Genomic DNA, 24,111 nt, shown 5'->3' on the forward strand with positions numbered 1-24,111 from the left:
AAAGACCAACTGCTTTTCATGGAGGTGCCCACAGAGTGCGAAGTCCAGGGTCAGGGCTGGGAGTGCTTGGTGCTCTTGCTGTCATATTGCTGTCACTTCATAAATTGGTCGTTTCGTTTGGTTACTGTACATCCATCCTTCCTCCCCAAAGCAGAAGGTCTCTTCCTGGGACAAGACCCTGGACTGAGGTGGATTCAGGAAAATGATGCCACCCAGGGAAGCCCAAGACAGCAAGAACAGCCTTCCCCACCTTTGTTCTTCTGGCTTCAGAAAAAGCGGAGGTATGGAATTAAGAACAAAGGAGCCTCCCCATCCCCTCCCCCTCTTACCATCTATAGAATCCGGGAGCTGGAGGAACCCCAAAGATATGTAATCATTCTTACCTTTCTATTTTTAGCACACAGACGACCTCAAATGGGCCTGCCCATGCCCAAGCAGTGGAGTCTGTGCTCACACTGACCCTACAGACAGGTCTTTGGCTACAGGCTTAGAAAGACACTGTACTAGGGAGTCTATAATATGATTTTTTGAAATAATATGAATGCTGATGGTAAACTTGGCTTTTTAAAAAATATATATAGGTTGTTAATAGCTTCTAAACGTACTTTTCATTTCAAAGACAAGATTTTTGTCCTGAAGTTAGTAATTATTTGATTTCTTTCTCATCCAGAGGCATTTAAATAAAAAGTCGAGATCACAGTTCACATGGAATTGCATGGGCCTTTTTTTTGTTTTGTTTTTGCTTTTAACTATCAAAAGCATATTTTCTTCTCTTGACCATAAATTACTTGGCCTTAAGCATTTTTTGGCTACACTGAGAGGATGTGCTGCAACTTGTTTACTCACTCCCCAAGCTCTGAACATTTAAAATGCTCCCACAGTTTTTCAAAAGAGTGAACATGTGGATGGTTATGATGAAATTATTTTCCAAATGAAATTTTTCTATTAATTGATGCTGTCACTCAAAACAAATGTTTGTTTCAACCTTCTCTACATGAAGATATTATTCATTGGTATTTCATTGGGTAGAAAATTGTATTTAATTGTTGTAATCGTCTTTAATTACCACCAAAATGTACCAAGTAATGGCAGTCCTTCATTGCTAAATTGTTTGTCCATGTCTTCTACCCACTGAAATATATCAAAACCGCCTTTTGTTTTACTTGGTTACTCTATGTGAATTTTAGATAACCCAAACCCAAATTTAGATAACCCTGGGCCATGGAAGAGAAGGTCACAGAATATAAATCAATTTACAGTTTGACTTAGCTGAAAATAAGGTGATATTTTTAATATGCCATGCTTATTATTTGCAACTGGCTGAAAAGACTAAATTCTTCATCCCCAAATGTATAATATGTTTGCAAAGAGATTTTAGGTTGGGAACATGGCTGCAACTGGACAAACTCCAAGGCTATACCTATTTGAGGACACATGAAAATCTTAGAATTGTGAATTATGTATATACAGTAACTACAAATGGAAGACATTCTGGCTGGTTTTGTTTTGATTCAGAACAGGTAGAAATACATTGCTCAGAAGAGGGATGCCGATTTCCAAACTCTAGTCCAAGCCGCTGGAAAAAACTCTTCTCTGCTGACTATCTGTCCAGATTGACCATTGGGATGCCACCCACCCACATGAACTCTGCTAGCAGATTTATTACAATGGATCCTTTTTTAGCCTTTTCAATATATGATATGACTCACTCTGCTTTAATAAAGCCCCATCAAATGAGTATAAAATTGGTCCCTATATTGGTGGGTTATAACACTAATTAATGGTGGCTACATTACTTTCTTTTTTTTTTTTTTTACATTTTTGGCCACGTGGCATGTGGGATCTTAGTTCCTGGACCAGGGATGGAACCCGTGCCCCCTGTGGTGGAAGCGCAGAGTCTTAACCACTGGACCGCCAGGGAATTCCCACACCTGGCTTTTTGAGTGTCTTGTTTTGTTTTTTTTTGGACAGAGAACCTTTTCTATTTTAGAAAAGTAATGATGGTAGGAGATGTTGCCACCCCTGGAGCTGGTGCTGGGGTTGCCCCACTTCTCCCGTCTCAATGTGCAGCTACGTCTCCTATAATCACACCCATTTTAGCGGAAGTTTAAGCTCTGTTGGCCTGTATAAACTTGATAGATGGAGAGTACACTTTTAAAGAAAGAATGAGTACAACTGGATTCCTCTTAAAGACATTGTAGAGAAGCCAGCTCTTGAGGGCAGCGTTAAAGGTCAAGCTTCCTTTAAGCTATACAAAACTGTAAACTTTGAAAAGGGAGAAAAACTTGGTTAATTCGCTCCTAACTGCATGTCCAACCTTAAACTCTGAAGACATAAATAGACTAGTGGACAGCAGCTGGTCTGCTTTCTAGAAGAGAGAGCCATGTCTAAGGGGAGGATGGTGGACGAGCCAACCAGCTATGGCTGCAAGATTCTATGGCATGGAGGCTATGCCCCGGGGCACTGAAGCCATTCCATCTGGGTTCAAAACCTGGCTGGGCCACTTCCTAAATGTGTGGCCTGGGCAAGTTATGTAAACTTTCTGTGCTCCGTTCATTCAACAGATATTTATTAAGCAGCTACTCTTGGAATTCCCTGGCAGTCCAGGCGTTAGGACTCTGAGCTTTCACTGCCGAGGGCCCGGGTTCAATCCCTGGTCTGGGAACTAAGATCCCATAAGCCCTGCGGTACGGCCGGCGGTGGGGGGGAAACAGCTACTCTGTGCCAGGCACCGCTGTACTAAGCACTGGGAATACAGCAGTGAACAAAGTAGACAAAAATCCCTGTTCTTGGGCTTCCCTGGTGGCGCAGTGGTTGAGAGTCCGCCTGCCGATGCAGGGGACACGGGTTCATGCCCCGGTCCAGGAAGATCCCACATGCCGCGGAGCGGCTAGGCCCGTGAGCCATGGCCACTGAGCCTGCGCGTCCGGAGCCAGTGCTCCGCAATAGGAGAGGCCACAACAGTGAGAGGCCCGCGTACCGCAAAAAAAAAAAAAAAAAAAAAAATCCCTGTTCTTTTTGTAGGGTGTGTGTGGGATGTTTCTGGAGTGATGGTAATAATGTTTCACAATCTGCATGCTGGTGACTTTGGTGTTCAGTTTGTAAAAATTCATTGAGCTTACACTTATGTGTACTTTTCTGTATGTGTATTTTACTTCGATAATGTGTTTAAAAATCCATGGCCTTGTGTGGATCACAGCTGTATTAAATGAGTTAATTAAAGCATGTAGAGCTGTGCTTCCCACATAGTAATATGCACTCAAGAAACAGTGGCTACTATTATTATTCCAGTGAAATTTCTTAATAGTGCAAACCAGGCCATCAGTGGATGTTCAAGAGGGATTCAGCTGGCTCTGCTGCTAGGATTAGTACAGAGTCCTTCCACAAACCAGTTAGGCATGGACCATGCATCTGTCACGAAAAAAATGTGTTTTTCTTTCAAGATCAAAGATATGAAGAATTTTGTTCATACTTGTGAACTAAAGTGATTTAGGGCTGCTGTGCACATGTGGACAAGTTGTGAACTGCACAAGGTGTCCTTATTTAAAGGGCTTCCATTCAAACTGCAAACCTCATGGGCTTGTATATTTATTATCATTTTCTGGCAGGAATTCTGGCAGTCAAGTGTCTTATTCTAACAAAACTTTTATTAAAACAACTTTCCGACAGATGGGGAGTCAAAAGTGTGAAAAGCACCACTTTCTAACTTGCGAAAAGATGTTGCATGAAAATACCACCCAGGAACTTGGAAATAAAGAGAGGAGCCTGCCTCCTAGGAGCTGTTCCTTAAAACGAATACACAGAGGCCCCGATGCAGCCACTTCTGAGACTACAGAACCCCAACCCCTGAGACTTGACTGTCACTGAACTGGAACAAACTGGCCTTGTGGTTTGTCCATCAGCCTTTGTGGTTCTGGGTGACGAAAGTCTCCAACAGAGAGACAGATCCTCTCTGGGGTTCTGATAATTCCTGTTTCTGAGGACAAGACTTCCTTCCAGTGTGGCTTCATTGAGGTCTTGGCCCCTCTTAGCACAACACCCGAATTTCTCCTGGTGGAGTGGGTTGCAGCTGGCCTCATCTTAGGACCCACACAGACTCCCCAACCCAGCAAGTATGGAGGGGGGCCCATCTGTATGTTTAACAAGCATCCAAGTGACTCTCATGTCCAGGTGAGGGTAGGAGACCCAGTTCTAATTGGGTTTCTAACAAAGGGACTGAAATCAGGTTCACTCGAGCTCAGCCAGACCCCTCACCTTATGGGAAAGTGGGAGGCAGTACTCCAGTTCAGAAAGGCTTGTGTGTGTGGTGGGGAGAGGAAAAGAAAAACCTGGGAAGCCAGATCCTGCCTTCCTTCTTTTCTAGGCTGGGCCAGGGAGAAGCTGCCTGCTGGGGTGGGTGCGTGGAGAGCCAGTGAGTGTGCAACACGCCTGGCCTTGTGGGGAATGGGGGGCAAGTGAGGGCACTCATCCTGCAGCAGCCACAGGTCAAAGAGTAAAGCAGTCACAGCGCTGCCCTCCCTCTGGTCTGGGCCTAGGCCTGGGATTGGGCCCCTGGGCCAACACCCCAGTAAGGGAATAGGTCTTTGTCTCATCCTGTTCTAAGGACAGTGAAGCTCTGGGGACAGACCTAAGCCAAGTACTGAAGTGCTGAGGGTTAGTGATAGGATGGGGGTGGTCAGAGACTGTCCACCAAATCCTAGACAGTCCAGGGGCCTGCAAATGGTTCCCCAGCCCTGGGTTCCAATCCCAGACCCCCGCAGTCACCTCCTATGCTCAGACCAGAGTCCAGGATGGGACCACAGTCTAGGCTGGAATCTCTGCCCATAGCCCCTTCAACAGGCACCAGTATCAGCGCTGGAGATGGGGAGGGGGGCGCTAGACCAAAAAGTATCATCCTCCAAGGGCCTGTTCTAAGCCTCATGGGCCAGAGAAGCAGCTTCCAATTTGCTCCACTCTCTATGGCCTTGGTGTTCCCAGCCCTGGGGAGCGGGGAGGGGCTGAGCCCGAGTTGGGGGGACCCCAGAGCCTTTTTGCCAGAAGCTGGGAAAATCCTCCTGGGGCACCTCAGCAGTGACCCCTCCTACCTGCTGGGCCCAGCCTGGAGTGTGAGGGAGCCTGGGTGCGGGTGCTCAGGGGATGTGGTGTGGGCGCAGTGCTGGCGGGACCTTCCACTCTTCTCTCCTTTCTAGAAGCAGGGGCTGCGTCCTATTTTCCTTCTAAAAGAGACTTGTTGGTGGGCATGGGTTACGGGCAAGAAACCAAACCAGTTCAATGCGAATCACATGGCCAGTGCCAGGTATTGGGAGAGGGGCCCTGGGGCTGCGGGAATACAGTGGGCTGGGGTCTCAAAGCCAGGGTCCGCGTGCAGCTGTGCCACTGCCAACAGGACTTCGCGCGCGTCCTGTGACTTGAGCCTCAGTTCCCTCTTCTACAAAATGGGGCTAACAGCGCCCACCCGAGTGCACTGCAGGGTTATAGCACTGACTACTCGCAGCTGTCACCACTATTGCTTCTGACCCACCACAGATCTCTGCCTTCAGGACAGACAAGGAGGTGCCGGAGCCTCCCATCCCTTCTCCCCAGAGGCCAGCCTTCCTGTTTCTCCCTTACTCCCAGAGAACATGGTGCAACCAGCTGTTTTGGGGGGACTGGGGTGTCCTCCCTCCCCTGCGGGCTCCGGGCACAACAGCTAGGAAGCATGGAGTGGTCAGGTGTGGTCATCAGGGAACAAGGTTCAAGGCCAACAGGCAGGGCCAGGCGGAGGTGGAGACGAGGGGCGGGAGCTGGTGGGGTCACTGGCGTACACTTTACACAACCAACGGGAAGGCCTTGGTGGCGGGGAGAGGAGAGGCGGGAGGGAGGGAAGGAATGAGGGCAGCCAGGTGCCAGGGCACAAGTGAGGTCCCTCCCGGCCTGGGGGGCTCGGGGAGACCAAGAGCAGCTGAGGGGCCCCACCGCATACCCAAGGCCCACCTCTCGCCCCAGCGCCCCCGGGCCCTCCCTGCACTTGCTTTCTCCACAGTCAGCAGGTTCGGCCTCAGTGATGGGAGGATGGGAACAGCCTCCCATCCTCAGCCCCCAAGGCTGGAAGGTGAGGGACAGGAAAGAGCCACAGGGGGCTCCAGGCCCCTCTGAGGGGCTGAAAAGGACTCAGAAATCCAAACGAAAAAGGCCGAAAGGTTTTTACTCTGTGAGCCCTGGGGAGGGCTGGGCAGAGTGCAAGGTGTCCACAGGAGGGGTGGGTGCAGAGAGGAGGAGCTGGGGCCTCAGTCTTGCTTCCCGGTGTCAGTGCCAGAGAAGCGAGGGGGTGCGGGGCTCTGGAGCCCCAGTCCCGGGGCCCAGCTCGACACCTGCCTGTCCAAGTTCACACTGGAGTCCTGGGCAGTCCTCAGAGCGCAGAGCCCGCCTGAAGTCTGGGTCAGGAGAGGAACGCTGGGCAGAGGGAAAAGGCCGGCCTGGGCTGCCCGCAGCTGATCTGAGTTCTTCCAGGGCTGGAGTCTGTCTGCAGCAGAAGAGGCGCAGCCCAGGCAGGCACAGCTGAAGCCCGGTGCCGCTCTGTCTGCCAGAGCCGGGGCCCAGATCCTCCAGCTCCCAGGTCAGGGCTCTGGGCCAGCAGGAGAGCGGAGTTAGGCTCAGAGCTCCTCGGGGGCGCCGCGGGTGAGGGGGGAAGCCTTCTGGATGCCCTCGTCCTCATCGGGGCTGGGGTCTCCCTCGAGGCCACCCAGCTCCTTCCTCTGTTTGCTGCCACCGCTGCCGCCACCCGAGGCCTTGGCCCTGCCGCTCTTCTTCTTGGATTTCTTCCCCCCCAGGGCGGCTGTGTCCCCCTTCTTGCCAGACCACCGCTCTGCCAGGCAGCCTGGGGCAAGGAGGAGAGACACCGTCAACAGACTGCTTTGCTGGGTGAGGAGCACTGGCTGCGGAGCCACTGGGGGCGGCGACTGGAATGCGTCCCAGCTCTGCCTCGCTGTGGTCCCAGGCCCGTTTTGGGGCATCTGAGGCATCCACACGTTACTCTGCAACGGGCGCGTCAGGCCTTGACCCCACCCTGTCCCATCCAGCTCCCTGAGGACAGATGCTACGATGCCCCCATTTCTTATTTCTTTTCTGTCCTCCCCCTACCCACCTCCCCTGAGGGGGAGGCAAACAACACAATCGAGGGCTGACGTGCCCTCAGACTCACTGGTATCCTTGCCCTTCAGCACGTGATTGGCACAGAGGAACTGAGTCAGGTCCTCTTCCTGGTGGTTCCTGTACCAGTCCTCGATCACCTCCTCAAACTCCTCCACCAGCACGTCGCACTGTTAACCACAACGCCTCGCGTTGGCAAAGCCCGGCGCCGACTTCTCCCAGAGGAGCCCAGCCGAGCCCCGCCGCCCACCAGGCTGGTGGCTGATTCCCGAGGAGGCTGCAGCCAGAGGGGTGAAACGACTTGATCACGGTCCCCCGGCTCCTGGTGGCCTTCCTCAGACGAGGATCCCCCACCACCCAGCTCTGTGGGGCACAGCTGGCCTCTGAGGGCCGAGGGGTCCGTACCTGCTTCTTGAGGTCAGCCACCTCTGCAGAGGTCTCATTCCACAGCTCGTAGGGGATGTCCATCACCACCTTGACCCCTTTGTGCACCAGGTTGTGTAGCGTCTCAAAGGTCTCCGACATGCCCTGGAAGAGGCGACCAGACATGAGAGGCAGAGACCCTTCCTCTCCCTGCCTCCTCCTCTCCCAGTGGAGCTGGAGGCCCAAGGACCCAGCTGGAAGTCAAGACCCCTTATAGCTTCTCACACTTGTCCTGACCTTCCCCTCCCCTCTTTGAGACCTGCATCCCACAACCCCTCCACACACACGCCCTGTCCTGCCTCCCCTCACTCCTTCTTTCCAAAAGGTCTGCTGGGGCTTCCCTGGTGGCGCAGTGGTTGGGAATCTACCTGCCAATGCAGGGGACATGGGTTCGAGCCCTGGTCTGGGAAGATCCCACATGCCATGGAGCAACTAAGCCCATGTGCCACAACTACTGAGCCTGCGCTCTAGAGCCCGTGCTCCCCAACAAGAGAAGCCACTGCAATGAGAAGCCGGCGCACTGCAACGAAGAGTAGCCCCTGCTCGCTGCAACTAGAGAAAGGCTGTGCGCATCAACAAAGACCCAACACAGACAAAAATAAATAAATTTATAAAAAAACCCAAAAACCAAAAAAGCCTGCTGTTGCCCTCAGGCCCTTTGGACAAATACTCCTTTTCCAGGAAATAAGTTGGTCTTGGCTGTTTCCCCTCACTGTGACCTCCCCCATATCCAGGCCCACTCCCTGCTTCGGGTTCTTCCTATGGCCTGTGTCCTTCCTTGAGGGGAAGAGGCACAGGCGAAGCAGGGAGGACTCTTGGTTGCATAAAAAATATTCTTCTCCACGGAGACAACACACTATTTCTCCTCTATCTTTCCAGAGATCATGCACGCGACTAGAAGCAAATATACACACAAATATATCCTCTCTTCCACCCCCACTTTTTACACAAGCAGCAGTATGTATCATACACACCATTCGGCACCTTGCCTTTTTCACTTAATAATATACTTTGGGGCTTCCCTGGTGGCGCAGTGGTTGAGAGTCCGCCTGCCGATGCAGGGGACACAGGTTCCTGCCCTGGTCCGGGAAGATCCCACATGCCGTGGAGCGGCTGGGCCCGTGAGCCATGGCCGCTGAGCCTGCGCGTCTGGAGCCTGTGCTCCGCAGCGGGAGAGGCCACAACAGTGAGAGGCCCGCGTACCGCAAAAAAAAAAAAAAATAATAATAATATACTTTGGAGATGATCTTAGTTCAGTTCATAAAAAGCTATCTCATTCTTCGTTTTACACTTTGCAAAATGGTCTACTGAATGGCCACGCTGATTTATTTAACCACTCCCCTACTGGTGAATGGTTAGGTTGGTTCTAATTTTTTTGCTATGGAAAATAATGTTAAACATTTTTAAATTAAACATGGATTTATTACCAAGTACAACATTAACACCCATTATAAAGATAAAACTTAAGACTTCTGTGGTTTGATACCATTCATCTAGGTTTCCCAGGGGTTTCTGATGGATCTCCTTTGCTATAAGGGTACTTAGGTGGAGAAATGTGGGAGACAACTCTCCTACCAAACATGGAAGATGCAGAGACAAAGAAACATGGGCCTTGTTGCAAGAAAGCTCATTCTCCAGGGAGGGAAGCATTCGTGTACACAGTAAGCACAATAAATGTCACAAGGGCACCATGATGGAGGTCCAGGTAGGGGCCCTGTGGGCCCAGAGGAGGGGCGTGGCAGTCACCGCCCCCCAAGAGTCTTCTGACATCTCCTCTAAACACTCACAATTCGGCACAGCCTGAGTTCTCCCTGCACGAGTGCTTAGGCCTCCGAGGGGGCTGCCACCCGGGAGCATTTCTATCTGGGGCTGAGGCAGGACCCCAATGGGCAGGCCCAGACCATCAGGGATGTGCCCACTGCCACTGAAAAGTCAGGCCGCTCAGGAGGGGAGGGGTGCCAACAGCAATGGATGAAGAACGGGGAGAGACCGAGGAGGGATGCTCCCAGGGCACGATCTTCCAGTGGCACCCAGACCAGCAGACACACTTAAACATGCAGCCTGACCCCGGTGGGGATGAAGGGCCAGCACAAACCCAACCTTGGCAAATCGGTTGCTGCCGGTCCTCTCCTTGTGTAGGCTGTAGTCCAGGAGCCGCTTGCAAATGGTCTCAGTGACTTCGATTAACCTTAAGTCCCTGCCGAGACAGCAGCACGAGAGGGCCTGAGTTCCCCTCCTCACCCCCGTGGATTAGTGGTCCGTCCCTCCAGCCCTGCTACCCCAACACCTGCACATCTCACCAACGGGAAGGCAGAGCTGGAAGGAAGATAGGTCATCTGGGGGGGGCTCTGAAATGCTGGAACACAGACCAGAGAGACACAAGTTTAACAGCTCTACGGGAAGGAAGTTTTGTTTTTGTTTTTTTTAATAAAGCTAAATGATTCAGTAGATTTTTTAAAAATAAAGTAAAATGTATTAAAGTTTGATGTTAAGATATCACTTCATTTTGAAAGGATGATCATAGTTGATGGAAGTGTTTTTTGGTTTGTTTTTAATATTTATACCTGGCAAAGTTAAAAGTTGGTAATCTTTTCTTTTTTTCTTAGGCCACACTGCGAGGCTTGCGGGATCTTAGTTCCCTGACCAGGGATTGAACCCGGGCCACGGCAGTGAATGCGCCCAGTCCTAACTACTGGACCACCAGGGAATTCCCCAGTAATCCTATATTTAAAAAAATTAATCCATAAAATCCAAGAGCCTGGGAATCACTGATAAGGTCCAACAGTCTTGCTTTTACAGATGAGGAATGTGAAGCCCAGAGGCATTCAGGGATTTATGAAGGCCACACAATTAGTTGGGGATAGAACCAGTGGGCAAACTTAGGTCTCAGTTAGAGCTGCCTCCCTCTGGTGGGTCTGCCTAGCCAGAAGGGAGAAGGGAACTTCAAGCTGCTGATGCCTCGAGGGACAAAGCAGACCAGGCCAGTGCCCCCCTCCCTACCACTTCACTTACGACTTGGTGTATTTGACTCCTGAGGTCTTCCGGTCCAGGATGCCATAGCCCATGTCAATCACTTCCTTGGTCTTGCCAGTTTCCTCAAAGGCTGACTTCAGCTCCACTGCGACGTATTTACACACTGGGGGAAGGAGACACAGCACAGCCTACTGAGTGCATCTGAGCCTTTGACGGGAGCTGACTCCCAGCAAAACAGACCCGAGTGGACGCCTCTCCGGGACTGGGTTGAGTCAATGCTTGGGGCAGAGAAAGGAGTTAGCACCAGACCACCAAATGGAGCTCAGTAGGTGAAAGCGGGCTCCAAGATCCACTGCCCCCTGTCCACTCCTGGCCCTTATTCCTACTGGCTTCATTCCTCCCAGCTCCTTCCTGCTCCCCACCCCCACAATCATTTATTTTACTTAAAAATTTTTCAAACATATAGAAAAGCTGAAATGCTGAAAGAGTACAATGAATAACTATATACGTTCCACTCACAGTCAACAGTTGTTAGTAAAAACAAACAAAAAAACAGTCGTTAGTGATTTATCACACTCTCTCCCCAATATATAATATAAAGCAATGTGATAATAATAGATGTCAACAATATACACATTGTTTTTGCTAAACCATTTTGAAAGTAGACTTACATCACTCCTAAACAAGTCATCACGCATCTCTTGAGAACAAGGACCTTCTCCTACCTAACCATAAAAATCACCATACTCGGAAGATTAACAACAATTCCAATATCATCTAATGCTCAGTCCATATTCAAATTTCCCCAGTTGTTCCCCAAATGTCTTTTTTAAATTTTTTATTTATTTAAAAAAATTTTTAATTAATTAATTTATTTTTGGCTGTGTTGGGTCTTCTTTGCTTCGCGCCGGCTTTCTCTAGTTGCGGTGAGCAGGGGCTACTCTTCGTTGCAGTGCGCGGGCTTCTCATTGCTGCGGCTTCTCTTGTTGCAGAGCACGGGCTCTAGGCTCACAGGCTTCAGTAGTTGTGGCATGCGGGCTCAGTAGTTGTGGCTTGCAGGCTCTAGAGCACAGGCTCAGTAGTTGCGGTGCACAGGTTTAGTTGCTCCATGGCATGTGGGATCTTCCTGGGCCAGGGCTCGAACCCGTGTCCCCTGCATTGGCAGGCGGATTCTTACCCACTGAGCCACCAGGGAAGCCCCCCAAAATGTCTTTCATGGCTGTTTTATTTCTTGATTTCATATGTTGTTCCAACACCAGCTCTCTGTTCCTACCAAATTAATTTGCTCCATTCCCCCCACAGGCCTGTTTCTACTGTTTTTGTTCATATATTTTCTCATTTCCTCTTACGCTTCCTTGAACAGTTATTAAGCAACTCCTGTGTCAGGCACTGCCTGGGGATACACAGACAGAAAGAAGGTCCCTCCCTTCTAGATACTCAGTCTAATGGAGCAGAGAAAAGTGTAAACAAATAATTACCATTGCAGAAGGAGTGCTACCACTGAAAGTGGGCAGTGCCTGGGGCTTCAGGAAAGTGCATGATGTCCCCCTTCAGGGGTTGTCTGTCCATTCTCCTAACCTCACCTTAAAAACCCCCTCCCCCAGGAAGCCCTTCTGGATGAATCCCACCTGCTCTTGATTTCATTCTGAGACTCTGCAGGATCCATGCTCTCACTAAGGGCCTCCGTCATCTCATGTGTCTCTCTGATTCGACTACAAGGGCACTCAAAATGAGGATCATGTACTGGATTTTTTTCTTTATTCCTCTAGTTTTGGACTTTATCAGTTGGATACTTGATAAATATTGCTCAGAGAGACTGTGCTGGTGCTCGAGCAGCTTCTGACGTCTCCGAGTGGAACGTGGTCTGCAGGCTAAATGCCATCAGCGTTGTTATAACACCAACAGCAGAGTTGGGTAGAAAACCAACTTACTACTGAAACAAATAAATCCCCTGCAGGCTTGTTTGGTGAAATTTTATAGCATATGCATTAATAGATGGCTTGGAGAACTTGGAACACATGAAAATTCCAAAATGTAAGCCAGTGACCTCAGAGTCTGCAATGAATTGTGGGTGTCTCACCTCCCTGGCTCTCCATCCAGGACCATCTGGGCTCCCTCCCCTCTTCTGTCCTGTACTGTGTACAAGCTCATCATTTTTCTGGCTCCTGTGCCCCCCCCCTTCCACACCCTCAACATGCAGTATGCCAGGCCCCGGAGGTTGGAACCCATCAACTCATCTCTCTTATACCCATCAACCACAACCTTGCTGCCCAACTCTTCCAAACCTTACCTCTTCAAGACCCCCTCTGGGGGTCCCACCCAGAGCCAGACTTGGAGGAGACTCATGGCACAGACCCCAGATCCTCATGCACATCCACCCACTTTTTTCTGGGCAGGTTCTCCTTCCTCTGTGCCAAGGCCGCTTCCACTCAGGCTACTGAGCCAGGAGGCAGGATTTGTTGGCCAGATAGTCAGCATTTAATACCAAAGATGTCACAGTGATAAGTAAAAGTAAATATACATGATTAAGAGGAGCCTAAGGGTTGGAGTTTGCCAAGCCTTCCTATGACTGAAAATCCCATTAAAATTATTTTTATTAATTACCTACAAAATCAGGTTGGACTAGAATGATCTAAAGATCTTTGCCAGCTCTGTGCTATTATGAGTCTAAGGAAAAGAAATGTGAACTTCTTAGGCTATGAGAATAATAAGAGAAACAGTAAGGGCTCTTTGGTATTAGAATAAGATAGGAAATGAGAAGGGGAACTGAAACCCCCAAAAGATGTTGGCTATGACTAAAAGAAGAGTGAAAGAAAGGAAGGCACCATAACCCTCTGACTGTCTACAAGACAGTGAGGGAGAAAGTAGAGGCTAGAATCTACATTGGGAGGCCGACCAGTGAGGTCAGCTCATCTCTGAAGCATCTCACCTTTAATCTCTCAAACAAAAAGATTATGCTTCCCAAACTACCCCCACTTCCCAGTGCTTGGGGAACCTCTGGCCGACTGTACGCTTTGTGTTAGGATGCAACAGATTTATAGCCAACTTTCGTGGGGGGCTGGGGTTAGGGAGGGGAGAAGGAAGGAGTGGGTGTAAAGGCCTGAGGAGGAAACTGAGAAATGGAGGGGAGGAAATAAAAGGTAGGCCCTTCCCAGTCCTGAATCGCTGGTTTGCGTGCTGGCGCTCTTTTCTCTCTTTCCCACTCCCTCTCCTTCTCTCTCTCTCCAGTGCCACACCTTGGGAGGCCTTTGGGATTCACTCTTTTCCCATATTCCTAAAATCTTCCTCCCTCAGGAAGTTCCCCCAGGCTCTCTTCTCCTAAAGTGACCCCTTCGGCCTCAGACCCTCCTCCCCCCTCCACACACACCCACAGCGCCCCCACCCCCTTCACTCATACTTATTCCAAATACAACTACTGGTTGCTTACTAGGCACTGTGTGAATAGCTATCTGAGTCAAGGTCGCTGCCCGCAGCTCACAGCTAGTGGGGGAGACTTCCAATGACACAAAGTAGGTTGCCGTGAGGGCACAAAGGGAGCGTCTCAAGCTCTTCTTCCCCCAAGACCAGTCATGTGGATCTTTTCAGTTCCTCAAACTTGTCCTTTGCTTGTAGGCCTCTCCATCTGTGGCTTCACTTCTCTTCACCCGGCTAACTCCTAATCGTTCAGGGCTTCCTGGACGAAGCCTTTCCCCCCATCTCTGGGCTAGATTTAGATGCTCCTCACCCAGCCCCCAAAGTTCTGTGCCTCCCCTACCACGGCATCTACTACCCCGATTATAAGTGCTTGTTTTCACCGATTTCTGAGCTCCAAGTGCACTGAGACCTGAACTCTCGCCCGCCCCTGTGTCCCCAATATCCAGCACAGGGCCAGGAACATAGCAGGTTCAGGGAGTGGAGACCCGCTGGAGAGCCCACGGCCTTCGATCCCCCGACGCTTCTCCTCAAGCCCCGCCCCCTCACCTTCGCATTTGCTGGGCAGTCGAACCCAGTCGGTCTCCTCTGCTCGGGCCTGCCTCGGGCCCAGTTCCGGGGCCGCCAGAAGTAGCAGCAGCAGCAATAGCAAGGGGAGAAGCAGAAGACAGCGGGGCCTGGGCCCGGGCCGGGGCCGGGACGCGGGCTCAGGTAACGGCTCCATGGCCCAGCCGGACCCGACCCGAGCGGACCCGGCTGCGCTTCCTCCGGCTGCGCGAGCTAGGCAGCTTCCCGGAGCCGCTTCCGGGACTGCACACGTGCCTCAGCGTAACCAGGGCAACGAGGAGCCCCTCCTGCCTACTCCCGCTTTAGGCCGCCTCGTCCGGCCCCCAGAGCCGACGAAGGCCCGCGGACTAGGCAGCCAATGGGCTTTTCGGGGTTTGCCTTCTAGCGAAACGGAGAACGATCTTTTTTCGGCCTCGGCCAATGAGAGAGCGGATGGTGCCCTCAGTGACCTATGGCAACATCTTTTCCCATCCCATAACGGAGGCTCTGGGAGGGGCTGGAGGACCAGGACTAGGGAAGAGGAAGCAGCGCCCTGGTCCTGAAAGGTACGGGAAAGAGAGTCTTCACTGCCTTCTCCGCCTCCTTGCACGTCGCTTCTCCCCTGGGGTCATTATAACTGAGCACCAGTTTTTAAATTTTATTATTATTATTGCTGCTGTTGTTATTGTTCTAATTGCCGGTCACTCTAGTAGGCGCTGTGGATGAGACCTGGACGATTCCAAGAGTCCCCAGCCTTCAAGCAGCTTTCTTAGGGCCCAGTAACCCTAGATTTGTCCCAGTGAGAACTAGAACAAATCATTTCCTCTCTGAGCCTCAGTTTTAATCTGTATGATGACAAAGTGATCCTCCTAGCTGCTGTTCAAGACTTGCCTGTTCCTGCGACGCTCAAACGGGTTAATAGAATTAAGGTTTACTGAGCAGATTGTAAAAAGTTCATGCAATAATTTTCTTTTTAGTGTGTAATCTGGCTCCCTTTTCTGGCCTATTGTTTTTTTCTTTGGATTCTGAGCTCCCACAAGGCAGGGACTTGGCTAATGAATGATTGATTTCCCTTCTGCTTCACCAGCAACAGGGTGCCTAGCGCAAGGAGTTGCTCAGTGAAACCCCCTTGTGCTGTGTCATCAAGAGGAGGACTCTCTGGGTCTTTGGGGCTGCTTCAGGCTGGCCCTGAGCTCAGTGTTCTATGGACACGCACAGACCAAGGCTGCTTCTCTGGGAGATTGTCTGCAAATTCCATTTTTGTCCATAAATCCGTGTTTTCCAGTGCCTCTTGTTTCCTTCCTAGAGGTTGGATATTTATGCTATTTTATAAAGACTTTAAAGGACTGATGCTCAGTCCATTGACTTGTCATTTCCTGATCTTAGTTTCTTTTTTTTTAATTAATTAATTTATTTATTTATTTTTGGCTGCGTGTGGGCTTTCTCTAGTTGCGGCGAGTGGGGGCTACTCTTTTTTGTGGTGCACGGGCTTCTCATTGCGGTGGCTTCTCTTGTTGCAGAGCACAGGCTCTCGGCGAGCGGGCTTCAGTAGTTGTGGCTCGCGGGCTCTAGAGCACAGGCTCAGTAGTTGTGGCACACGGGCTTAGTTGCTTCCAGGCATGTGGGATCTTCCCGGACCAGGGCTCGAACCCCTGTGCCCTGCATTGGCAGGCGGATTCTTAACCACTGTGCCACCAGGGAAGCCCCTGATCTTAGTTTCTTAGCTTGAAAGAGTTGTGTGGGTGACAAGGCACTTTGGATAGGCAGGAGCTGTGGTATGTAGAATTCCACAGTGTAGAGGGTCAGGACATTGTCCTGAGGTCCTCCATGCTCTCTAGGCTTCAAACGACTTGAGGAGGCTCAAGAGTCTGGCCAGGAACCCTCTTGGGAAATAACATTAATGCAGCCACAGTGGGGATTCAGAGTCTGGGGCAGGGCAGGATTGGGGGAAGGGGGGCAAGATGGGTAGGAGCGCTGAAGCTAAGGGAAGCCTGCTTCCAGGATAAACAAAAGGGCCTCTGAGAGGACATTTACGGAGACACAGATTAGTTTGGCAGGAGCCCTGGGCTCAACATCTGGGCTGAGAGCTGGGAAGGGACAGTGGCTGGAGAAATTCTGCGATTATGGCTGGATATGCCCCCACCCCCACCCAGCCTACCCCGCCCTCTTTCTGTGTGTTAGGGAAGGAGCCGGCTCTGTGGGGATGGTGGACAGGTTGATTCCCCAGAAGTTGTGCCCTGTCCCTCCTTGCAGGATCCAAAAAAGAGCTGGGAGAGTCTCCTTACAGGCTGGTGAGAGATGAACAGTGGAGGAGAGGTGAGGGTTTTCGTGGAAGAGTAGCTAAAGGGCAAAGGGGCTCTGGCAAGCTGGGAGTCACTGACGCCATGTGTGTGGGGAGTGTTAAGAGTACAGTTCCTCACCGCCACGTTGGGGGAAGGAAGACTGAAGTAGGGCCATTGATCCAGGGCACTGTCCTGCACTGCCCCAGGGGACATCTGGATTCACATGAATGCACCCAGAGATTCTTGGGGTGATTACTGGAGAGGAAACTCTGGAAAAGGCAGGGTTTCCTGCAAGAGCTGGACTAACGGAGGACACACAGGTTACACCCCATTGTGGGAGCCTCATATTCTATCAGTGCAAGAACCCTCTTTAGGAAACAAAACAAAACGAAACTAAAACCTCTTTAGTGCCTGGCTCAGAGTTGAAGCTCAGTGAATATTTGTCAAATGAATAATGACCCTTAATTGATTAATAATGTATAAGTTTGGAATTACTATCTGTGCTCTTGGCAGTGGTTATGATCCTATTACTCTGGAATCCTGGCCCTATTCTTTTTTTTTTTTTTTTTTTTTTTTGGGTCCGGGGGCCCCTCACTGTTTTGGCCTCTCCCGTTGCGGCTCCGGACGCGCAGGCTCAGCAGCCATGGCCCACGGGCCCAGCCGCTCCGCGGCTTGTGGGATCTTCCCGGACCGGAGCACGAACCCGTGCCCCCTGCATCGGCAGGCGGACTCTCAATCACTGCGCCACCTGGGAAGCCCCTGGCCCTATTCTTTTCTGTCAAGTCTGTACAAGACTTCACATCAGGACCAGCGCCCCATCTTCCTGGGTTCATGGGCTCCTCACCCTGACCTCTCAGAGAGGTCAGGGCGAGGGTGAGGAGACAGAGAGGGGGAGGGGGCCTTGCCCCATGCCTGGTGATGAGGAGAGGAGACAGAGTTGGGACCACATCCAGCCCAACCCCAGCCCCACTCTGCAGTTTCCAGGCTGTCACCCTCAGGAAGCCTTCCCAGATTTCTGTCTCCTGTAAATCTGCCAAATTCCCTCCTCCCAGAGCAGACAGGAGTTAAAATATTTTTCATTTGCTTGTGTCATATAGTTCTCCTTTAATTGTTCTCAGTTATAAGCACCTCAAATGTCCCAGTGTCTGGGTCAATCACCACCCTCAAGGGACTTCCAATCTGATGGGAGAGACAAAGCCTTTTCCCTCAGAAAGCCGTCAGTCTGAGGGGGGAGACGGAGCCTAGCCTCCGGGGAAGCTCGGGTCAGCTGGAGGAGGCAGATCGCAGAGAAATGCTCCAAGGCTGGAGGCAGGAATACTGAGGGCGGGTCCCGATCGCCACGCCCTGAGCACCAGCGGCCCCCTCCTCCCAGACAGGGCTCCTGGGATCCCGACCCGGAGGGCGGGTGTGAACCCAGCGGCCGTCCCGGGGCTGCAGCGCCGGCGGGGTGGACAGGCTGAGCCCTCGGCGAATCATTGCGGCGAATCCAGTCGGTGGGGTCTGCGGACGATCCTCCCGGTGGCGGAGGCTGCGGGAGGAGAAGGTGGTCCGCCCACGGGGCCGCGGGGAGCCCGGGGTCCCCAGGGCGAGGCGCCCGGGCCGGGTACCCCCGCACGGCGGGCGGGGCGCGGAAGCGGCTGCAGGTCAGAAGCACATCCAACAGCAGCAGCTTGAAGAGCAGCAGCCGCAGCGCTTCGAGCCGCAGCGCCTGGCCCCGGGTCCCTGCGGGAGAAAAGGAGCCGGTGAGCGGCCTAGAGGCTGGCGCTCAGCCCCACGCACGCGAGAAGGTTCACCAGAGGAGAGGGAACCCAGGGGACGTCCTTCCTGGTGTCTAACCTCAGCTCTGACTGGTGATAATAACACACACCTTCCTAGCCTTCATTTAATTTGATTCCCCAGCAACCAAGGCGATGCAAGCCAGGCAGGAATTAGCATTTGGTTGCAGAGGAGAGACACCAGCTCAGATTTCTGTTTGGTAGGGAAGTAGAACCTGGCTCATGACTGCATCCAGCGGGGGGTGGGACTTTCCTCCGCTCTGTCTTCCGAGGCTCCCTAGACTCCTAAGAGTCTCCCAAGGCTCGGATGCTGAGACCATCCCTCTGAGCTGCCCAAGGAGAGCTTCAAGGACCCTTCTGCTAGCTCTCACCTGTGCTTCTCAACTGGCGTCCAGGAATTATGCTGGGGTCAGAGGATCTATCCCCACCTGACCCAGGGGTAGACAGAGGCCCAGGCTAGCCAGTGCCCCAACCCGGCAAGGCAGCCTCTTGAGGGGACCATCAGGCCCAGAGCCCAACAGGGCCTGAGGTCCTGGTTCCTGGTACTCACCCCTGAGAGGCTCCCAGAGGCAGGTCCTGGCTGAGGAAGCTTCTCCTGCGAGTCAAGGAGAAAGGAGTAAGTCACTGGGATGGGCTGTGCCCTCCACCCCAGTGCTATGCCCTGGCCCTGCTCTTCTTGGAGCACTGGATAAATGGACAAATGAACCCGTAGTGGGAATCCTGAGCCCATCTGCAGCAAGTCCTCTGAGGGGCCCAGATCTCCCTCTCTCCTGGCTGTCCTCCTGCCCCTAGAGATGCCTCAGCACTTTTAGACAAGGAATCAATTTTCTTAGCAGCCTCTTTGGAAGGCAGTACATTTATTCAACAAACATTCCTATTTGGAGGTTGAGAAAACAAACATAATTCAAAAAGAGAAAGTAAGTCATCTGGTCAACAATAATAGCTGGCTTTGGACATGTTATGTAACCTTTCTGTGCCTATAAAATGAGAATAATATGACCTACTTCATAAGTGTAAAGTGTTTACAACAGTGCCCGGCACAGAATAAACAATAAGTAAGTGATATCAACTTAATATTTAATTATTGTTTGATTCTAACAGGGTGTCATATTTAGGGTGATATAGATATTAACCCTGGGTATACATAGAAAGATATTAACCTAGGAGGGAGGAGACATTATTACCTCTTGGAAGTCATGCATCAGAGCCTGGATTTGAATGAGATATCACTGTTTCAAATCCCAGAACTCAGGGCCCTGAAGCCACCCTCCTTTGACCCCAGACATCACATGACCTAGATGGTTGGCACTTAGATGCCCTTCATGCCCCCGTGGCCTGGATTCTGCCCTCCCTGCCACCATATCCTGGTTTCAGGGTGTGTGAAAGGGGCAGGGAGCAACCACAGGGGCCCAGGCTCTGTCCCCACCTGACAGCTGTAGAGGCTGTGTGCTCTGGCTGTGGTCCCCAGTCCCAGGTCCAGTGTGGCAGACCAAGGTCTCCCAGGCTGCCAGGTCCTCGGAGGGCAGGGAAAGCTGAGCCAAGCTAGTCCAGGTGCCATCAGCTGCTGGGGAAGGGCCGTAGGTGAAGGCATCCAGTGAGCTGCCATTCCCAGCTGAGAACCAGATGGGACTCTCAAGGCCAGGGGGTGCAACGTCGAGGACCAGGCAAACCACCAGAGTCTGCTGCTTCCCATCCACCAGCAGTGTGATTGGTGGGGCCAGAGAGGGGAAGGGTGTGCTGCCCACACCTGCAAGAGAGCACGCACTTGTAGGGGGCTAGGTCTGTCCTTGCCCTCCCAGGTCAGGATCTCATATCCTTCCCTCTGGATTTCTCTCCTTCCATCTATCCTTCCACCAACCATCAATCTATCCTTCTACCCACTCATCCATCCCTCTCTCCTTGCATTTACCTATCTAACCACCTTCCTTCCCTCTATCCTTTCATTCTCCCATCTATTCATCCATCCTTTCTTTTTTTAAAAAATTTATTTATTTATTTATTTTTGTCTGCATTGGGTCTTCGTTGCTGTGCGCGGGCTTTCTCTAGTTGTGGCGAGCAGGGGCTGCTCTTTGTTGCGGTGTGCGGGCTTCTCATTGCAGTGGCTTCTCTTTGTTGTGGAGCACAGGCTCTAGGCATGTGGGCTGCAGTAGTTGTGGCACGCGGGCTCAGTAGCTGTGGCTCGCGGGCTCTAGAGCACACGATCAGTAGCTGTGGCACACGGACTTAGTAGTTCCGCGGCATGTGGTATCTTCCCGGACCAGGGCTCGAACCTGTGTCCCCTGCATTGGCAGGTGGATTCTTAACCACTGTGCCACCAGGGAAGTCCCTCATCCATCCTTTCTTCCATCATCCATCTTCTCTACATCTCTTCTTTCTACTTCCCATCTATATGTTTTTCCATCCATTCACCCATTTATCCATCTTCCCTTCCTTCCATTCATCCATCCATCCTTCCATCCTTCTGTCACCTATCATACGTGAATCTCTCTGTGCCAGGCACTGGGGATACACATTAATTAAAATATTGTCCCTGCTCTCAATGATCTCAGTCCCATGAGAAAGACAGCAGATGCAAACAAATACTTATAGTACCTTGTTGTGCCAGCCTCAAGAGAGTGGTTACCTCTGAGGAGGAAGGGAAGGAAATAGAATCTGGAATGAGATCAAAACGGGCCTCAAATGTATCTGTAACTTTTTGTTTCTTTTAAATAATATTTGATTCAAATATGGCAACATTTTAACTATTTGCTAATCTGAGTGGAGTATGCATGGTTGTTTGTTGTATTATTCCCCGTTCTTTTCTGTAAGTTTGTAGTATTTTTTAACAGCTTTGTTTAGATATAATTCACGTACCATACAATTCACCCATTTAAAGTGTATGTCCGGGGACTTCCCTGGTGGTCCAGTGGCTAAGAGTCTGCGCTCCCAATGCAGGGGGCCCGGATTTGATCCCTGGTCAGGGAACTAGATCCCACATGCTGCAACTAAGAGTTCACATGTGGCAACTAAAGATCCCGCATGCCACAATGGAGATCCCGAGTGCCGCAACTAAGACCCAACACAGCCAAATAAATAAATTAATTAAATAAAGTGTACGTCTGTATTATTTTATAATTAAAAAAACAAAAGTAAGTCATGTGGGTACTGCAAACATTTGTCCTATATATTTCAGAATAGTCCTGATTTTCAAAAAACTTATTCTTTTTGGTAAAGATGACTCATTTAATATATGACAAAATCTTATTTTTGAATAGTTGGACATCAGGAATTCCCTGGCGGGCTAGTGGTTAGGACTCAGTGCTTTCAATGACATGGCTTGGGTTCACTTCCTGGTAGGGGAACTAAGATACCACAAGCCACTTGGTGCAGCCAAAAAAAAAAGAACAGTTGGATATCTTTTCATATAAATAAAATCTCAAAGGTTAAAACCTACAAACAAGGGACTTCCCTGGTGGCACAGTGGTTAAGAATCCACCTGCCAATGCAGGGGACACAGGTCCGAGCCCTGGTCTGGGAAGATCCCACATGCCGCGGAGCAACTAAGCCCGTGCACCACAACTACTGAGCCTGTGCTCTAGAGCCCTCGAGCCACAACTACTGAGCCCGCGTGCCACAACTACTGAAGCCCGCGTGCCTAGAGCCCGTGCTCTGCAACAAGAGAAGCCACCCTAATGAAAAACCCGCGTGTCACAACGAAGACCCAACACAGCCAAAAATAAACAAACAAACAAAAAAACCTACAAACAAATTCACACCATGAGTTAGGTGCAGCCAGGCTAAAGAAATGCCCCAGGGTGCCGGGAAGGGAGGCCATAGAATCTCGTGGGGACTTAGAGGTGGGGGGGGTGCTCACAAAATATTTCTTTTTTTTGGCTGCATCACGTGGCATGTGGGATCTTAGTTCCCCGACCAGGGATCGAAACTGTGCCCCCTGCAGAGGAATCCTAACCACTGGACTGCCAGGGAATTCCCTCACAAAAGATTTCTTGAAGGTCAAATAACTGACCTAGAAGCAGGAGTATGGTAAGTAGCCCGCTCAGGATTTGAATTCAGACCTCAGTGACTCCAAATCCCACAGACTACCCCACTTGGAAGGATGACTAAGATTTGCTACATGACACAGTGGACCAAGCCTGGGACATGGCCTCAGACAGAGTTGATTTGACTCTTGACTTGTCCACTTAATTTAGAGTCTTAATTGTCCCATTGATATAATGGGGTTAATAACACCAGCCCAGTAAAATTGCTGTGAAGAATAAAAATCATGAATATAAAACACCTTGGCAGATAAGTATCATCAATACTAATATTGATAAGGCATCACAAACAAAGGGAGGAGAGAAGGCTGGCAATGAGCTCCAGGACCCTCAACCTCCTGAGGCTTCTCAGCTGTACAGAGAGACACACTCCCCTAGCTGAATTCAGCATCTACCTCCTCCATAAAACCTCCCAGGATTGCTCCTCCTCACCCTAGCTGCTTCTTTCCCAGAGCTCAGGCCTCCCGACATGGGCTCTCCCCGATCCACATGGGTGTGGTTTATCTGCCTAGCGAGGGCGAGGTGGTGACATACTGGGGGCCAACTTTAGAACAAGGAGATGCCCCAACTCAAAGTCAAGGACCTATCCCCACCACACACATGCAAACATGCATAAGCTTCTAGATGAAGCTGGAATTCTCAGAATTTGACTCCTTTGTCTCCAGCCTTGATCTTTGGAGGACCGGGATCGGGGTCGGGGGTCAATACACTGGGAAGTCACTGAGGCCTTGAGACTTCTGAGAGCCCATTTTTAGGGTGAGCTGGGAGTGAACGTGAGACACCCTGAGCCCTGAGGGTAGGAGACTGGACAGTAAGGAGGGTGGGACCTCACCATGTTGCCCGTGCCCCATCACCCCATATAACACAACACAGCCAGGCTACCCCCCCATCATACACACCTGTCCAGCTTGCTCTGAGAGGTGAGTACCCTTCTTCCCAACACTGGGCTCCAGGGGAGCAGGACTTGGGGGCCCCAGAGCAAGATAGCTGGGAGGTATAATACAATGGGGAAGGGGATGATGGGCTTCTGGTGAGACCCTCCCCAGGGGACCCAGGTACCTCTGTCCTGCCTGCCTGCATCCCTCCCACACCTAGGGACGCCCAGAGTGAGGGAGTAGGCTTGGGCAGACTAACGGGGAACAGAGAGGGATGCAGGGAGGGCGCTCACCTGTGGGCAGGGCTGGACACCCGAGGGCCAGGAGAAGCAACAGCCAAGTCCCAGGCATGGCCCACCTGAGAGGAGGCAGGACCCAGCTGCAGACCTGGGCTGTGGGCTGGGGGAGGAGGCGGCCACAGGACTGCCTCGCAGGCCACAGGCCCAGCTGCATCTCAGCTGCTCCACCACGGAGCCGTTTCCCCAGGTGAGGGGCCCCTCCCACCTTCACCCTGGCCCCCAAACCCAGCCTTCTCTCACTCTCTCACGGGTCCAGGGAACTCACGGTGCCACTACCACACCAGGAGTCAGATGCCACACCCCCTCCCATCTGAAGAGCACTTCACAGTGTGCAAAGCCTTTCCCCAGTCACTGCCCCTGCC

At 51.3% G+C, this 24,111-nt stretch overlaps 2 protein-coding genes across 2 annotated transcripts; both read right to left on the minus strand.

The window, feature by feature from the left end:
• Nucleotides 1–6,159: 6,159 nt before the first annotated feature.
• Nucleotides 6,160–14,771, minus strand: CNPY3 (canopy FGF signaling regulator 3). The gene is made up of 6 exons (XM_029242101.1): nt 14,485–14,771; nt 10,564–10,687; nt 9,652–9,748; nt 7,534–7,656; nt 7,181–7,298; nt 6,160–6,856 (listed from the first exon to the last, which is right to left on the minus strand). The coding sequence occupies exons 1-6, from the start codon at nt 14,657–14,659 to the stop codon at nt 6,633–6,635; spliced, it is 861 nt and encodes a 286-aa protein (XP_029097934.1). The 5' UTR covers nt 14,660–14,771; the 3' UTR covers nt 6,160–6,632.
• A 3,160-nt stretch (nt 14,772–17,931) lies between these two features.
• Nucleotides 17,932–23,801, minus strand: PTCRA (pre T cell antigen receptor alpha). The gene is given in 7 exon segments (XM_029244265.1): nt 17,932–18,124; nt 18,126–18,231; nt 18,233–18,485; nt 19,089–19,133; nt 19,965–20,285; nt 21,131–21,163; nt 23,744–23,801. Coding segments are annotated over 7 exon segments (936 nt in total). The 3' UTR covers nt 17,932–18,004.
• Between the last annotated feature and the right edge of the window lie 310 nt (nt 23,802–24,111).

This window comes from Monodon monoceros, unplaced genomic scaffold, assembly GCF_005190385.1.
Source record: "Monodon monoceros isolate NGI ecotype Baffin Bay Population unplaced genomic scaffold, NGI_Narwhal_1 Super_Scaffold_3, whole genome shotgun sequence".
In the NCBI taxonomy this organism is placed as follows: domain Eukaryota; kingdom Metazoa; phylum Chordata; class Mammalia; order Artiodactyla; family Monodontidae; genus Monodon; species Monodon monoceros.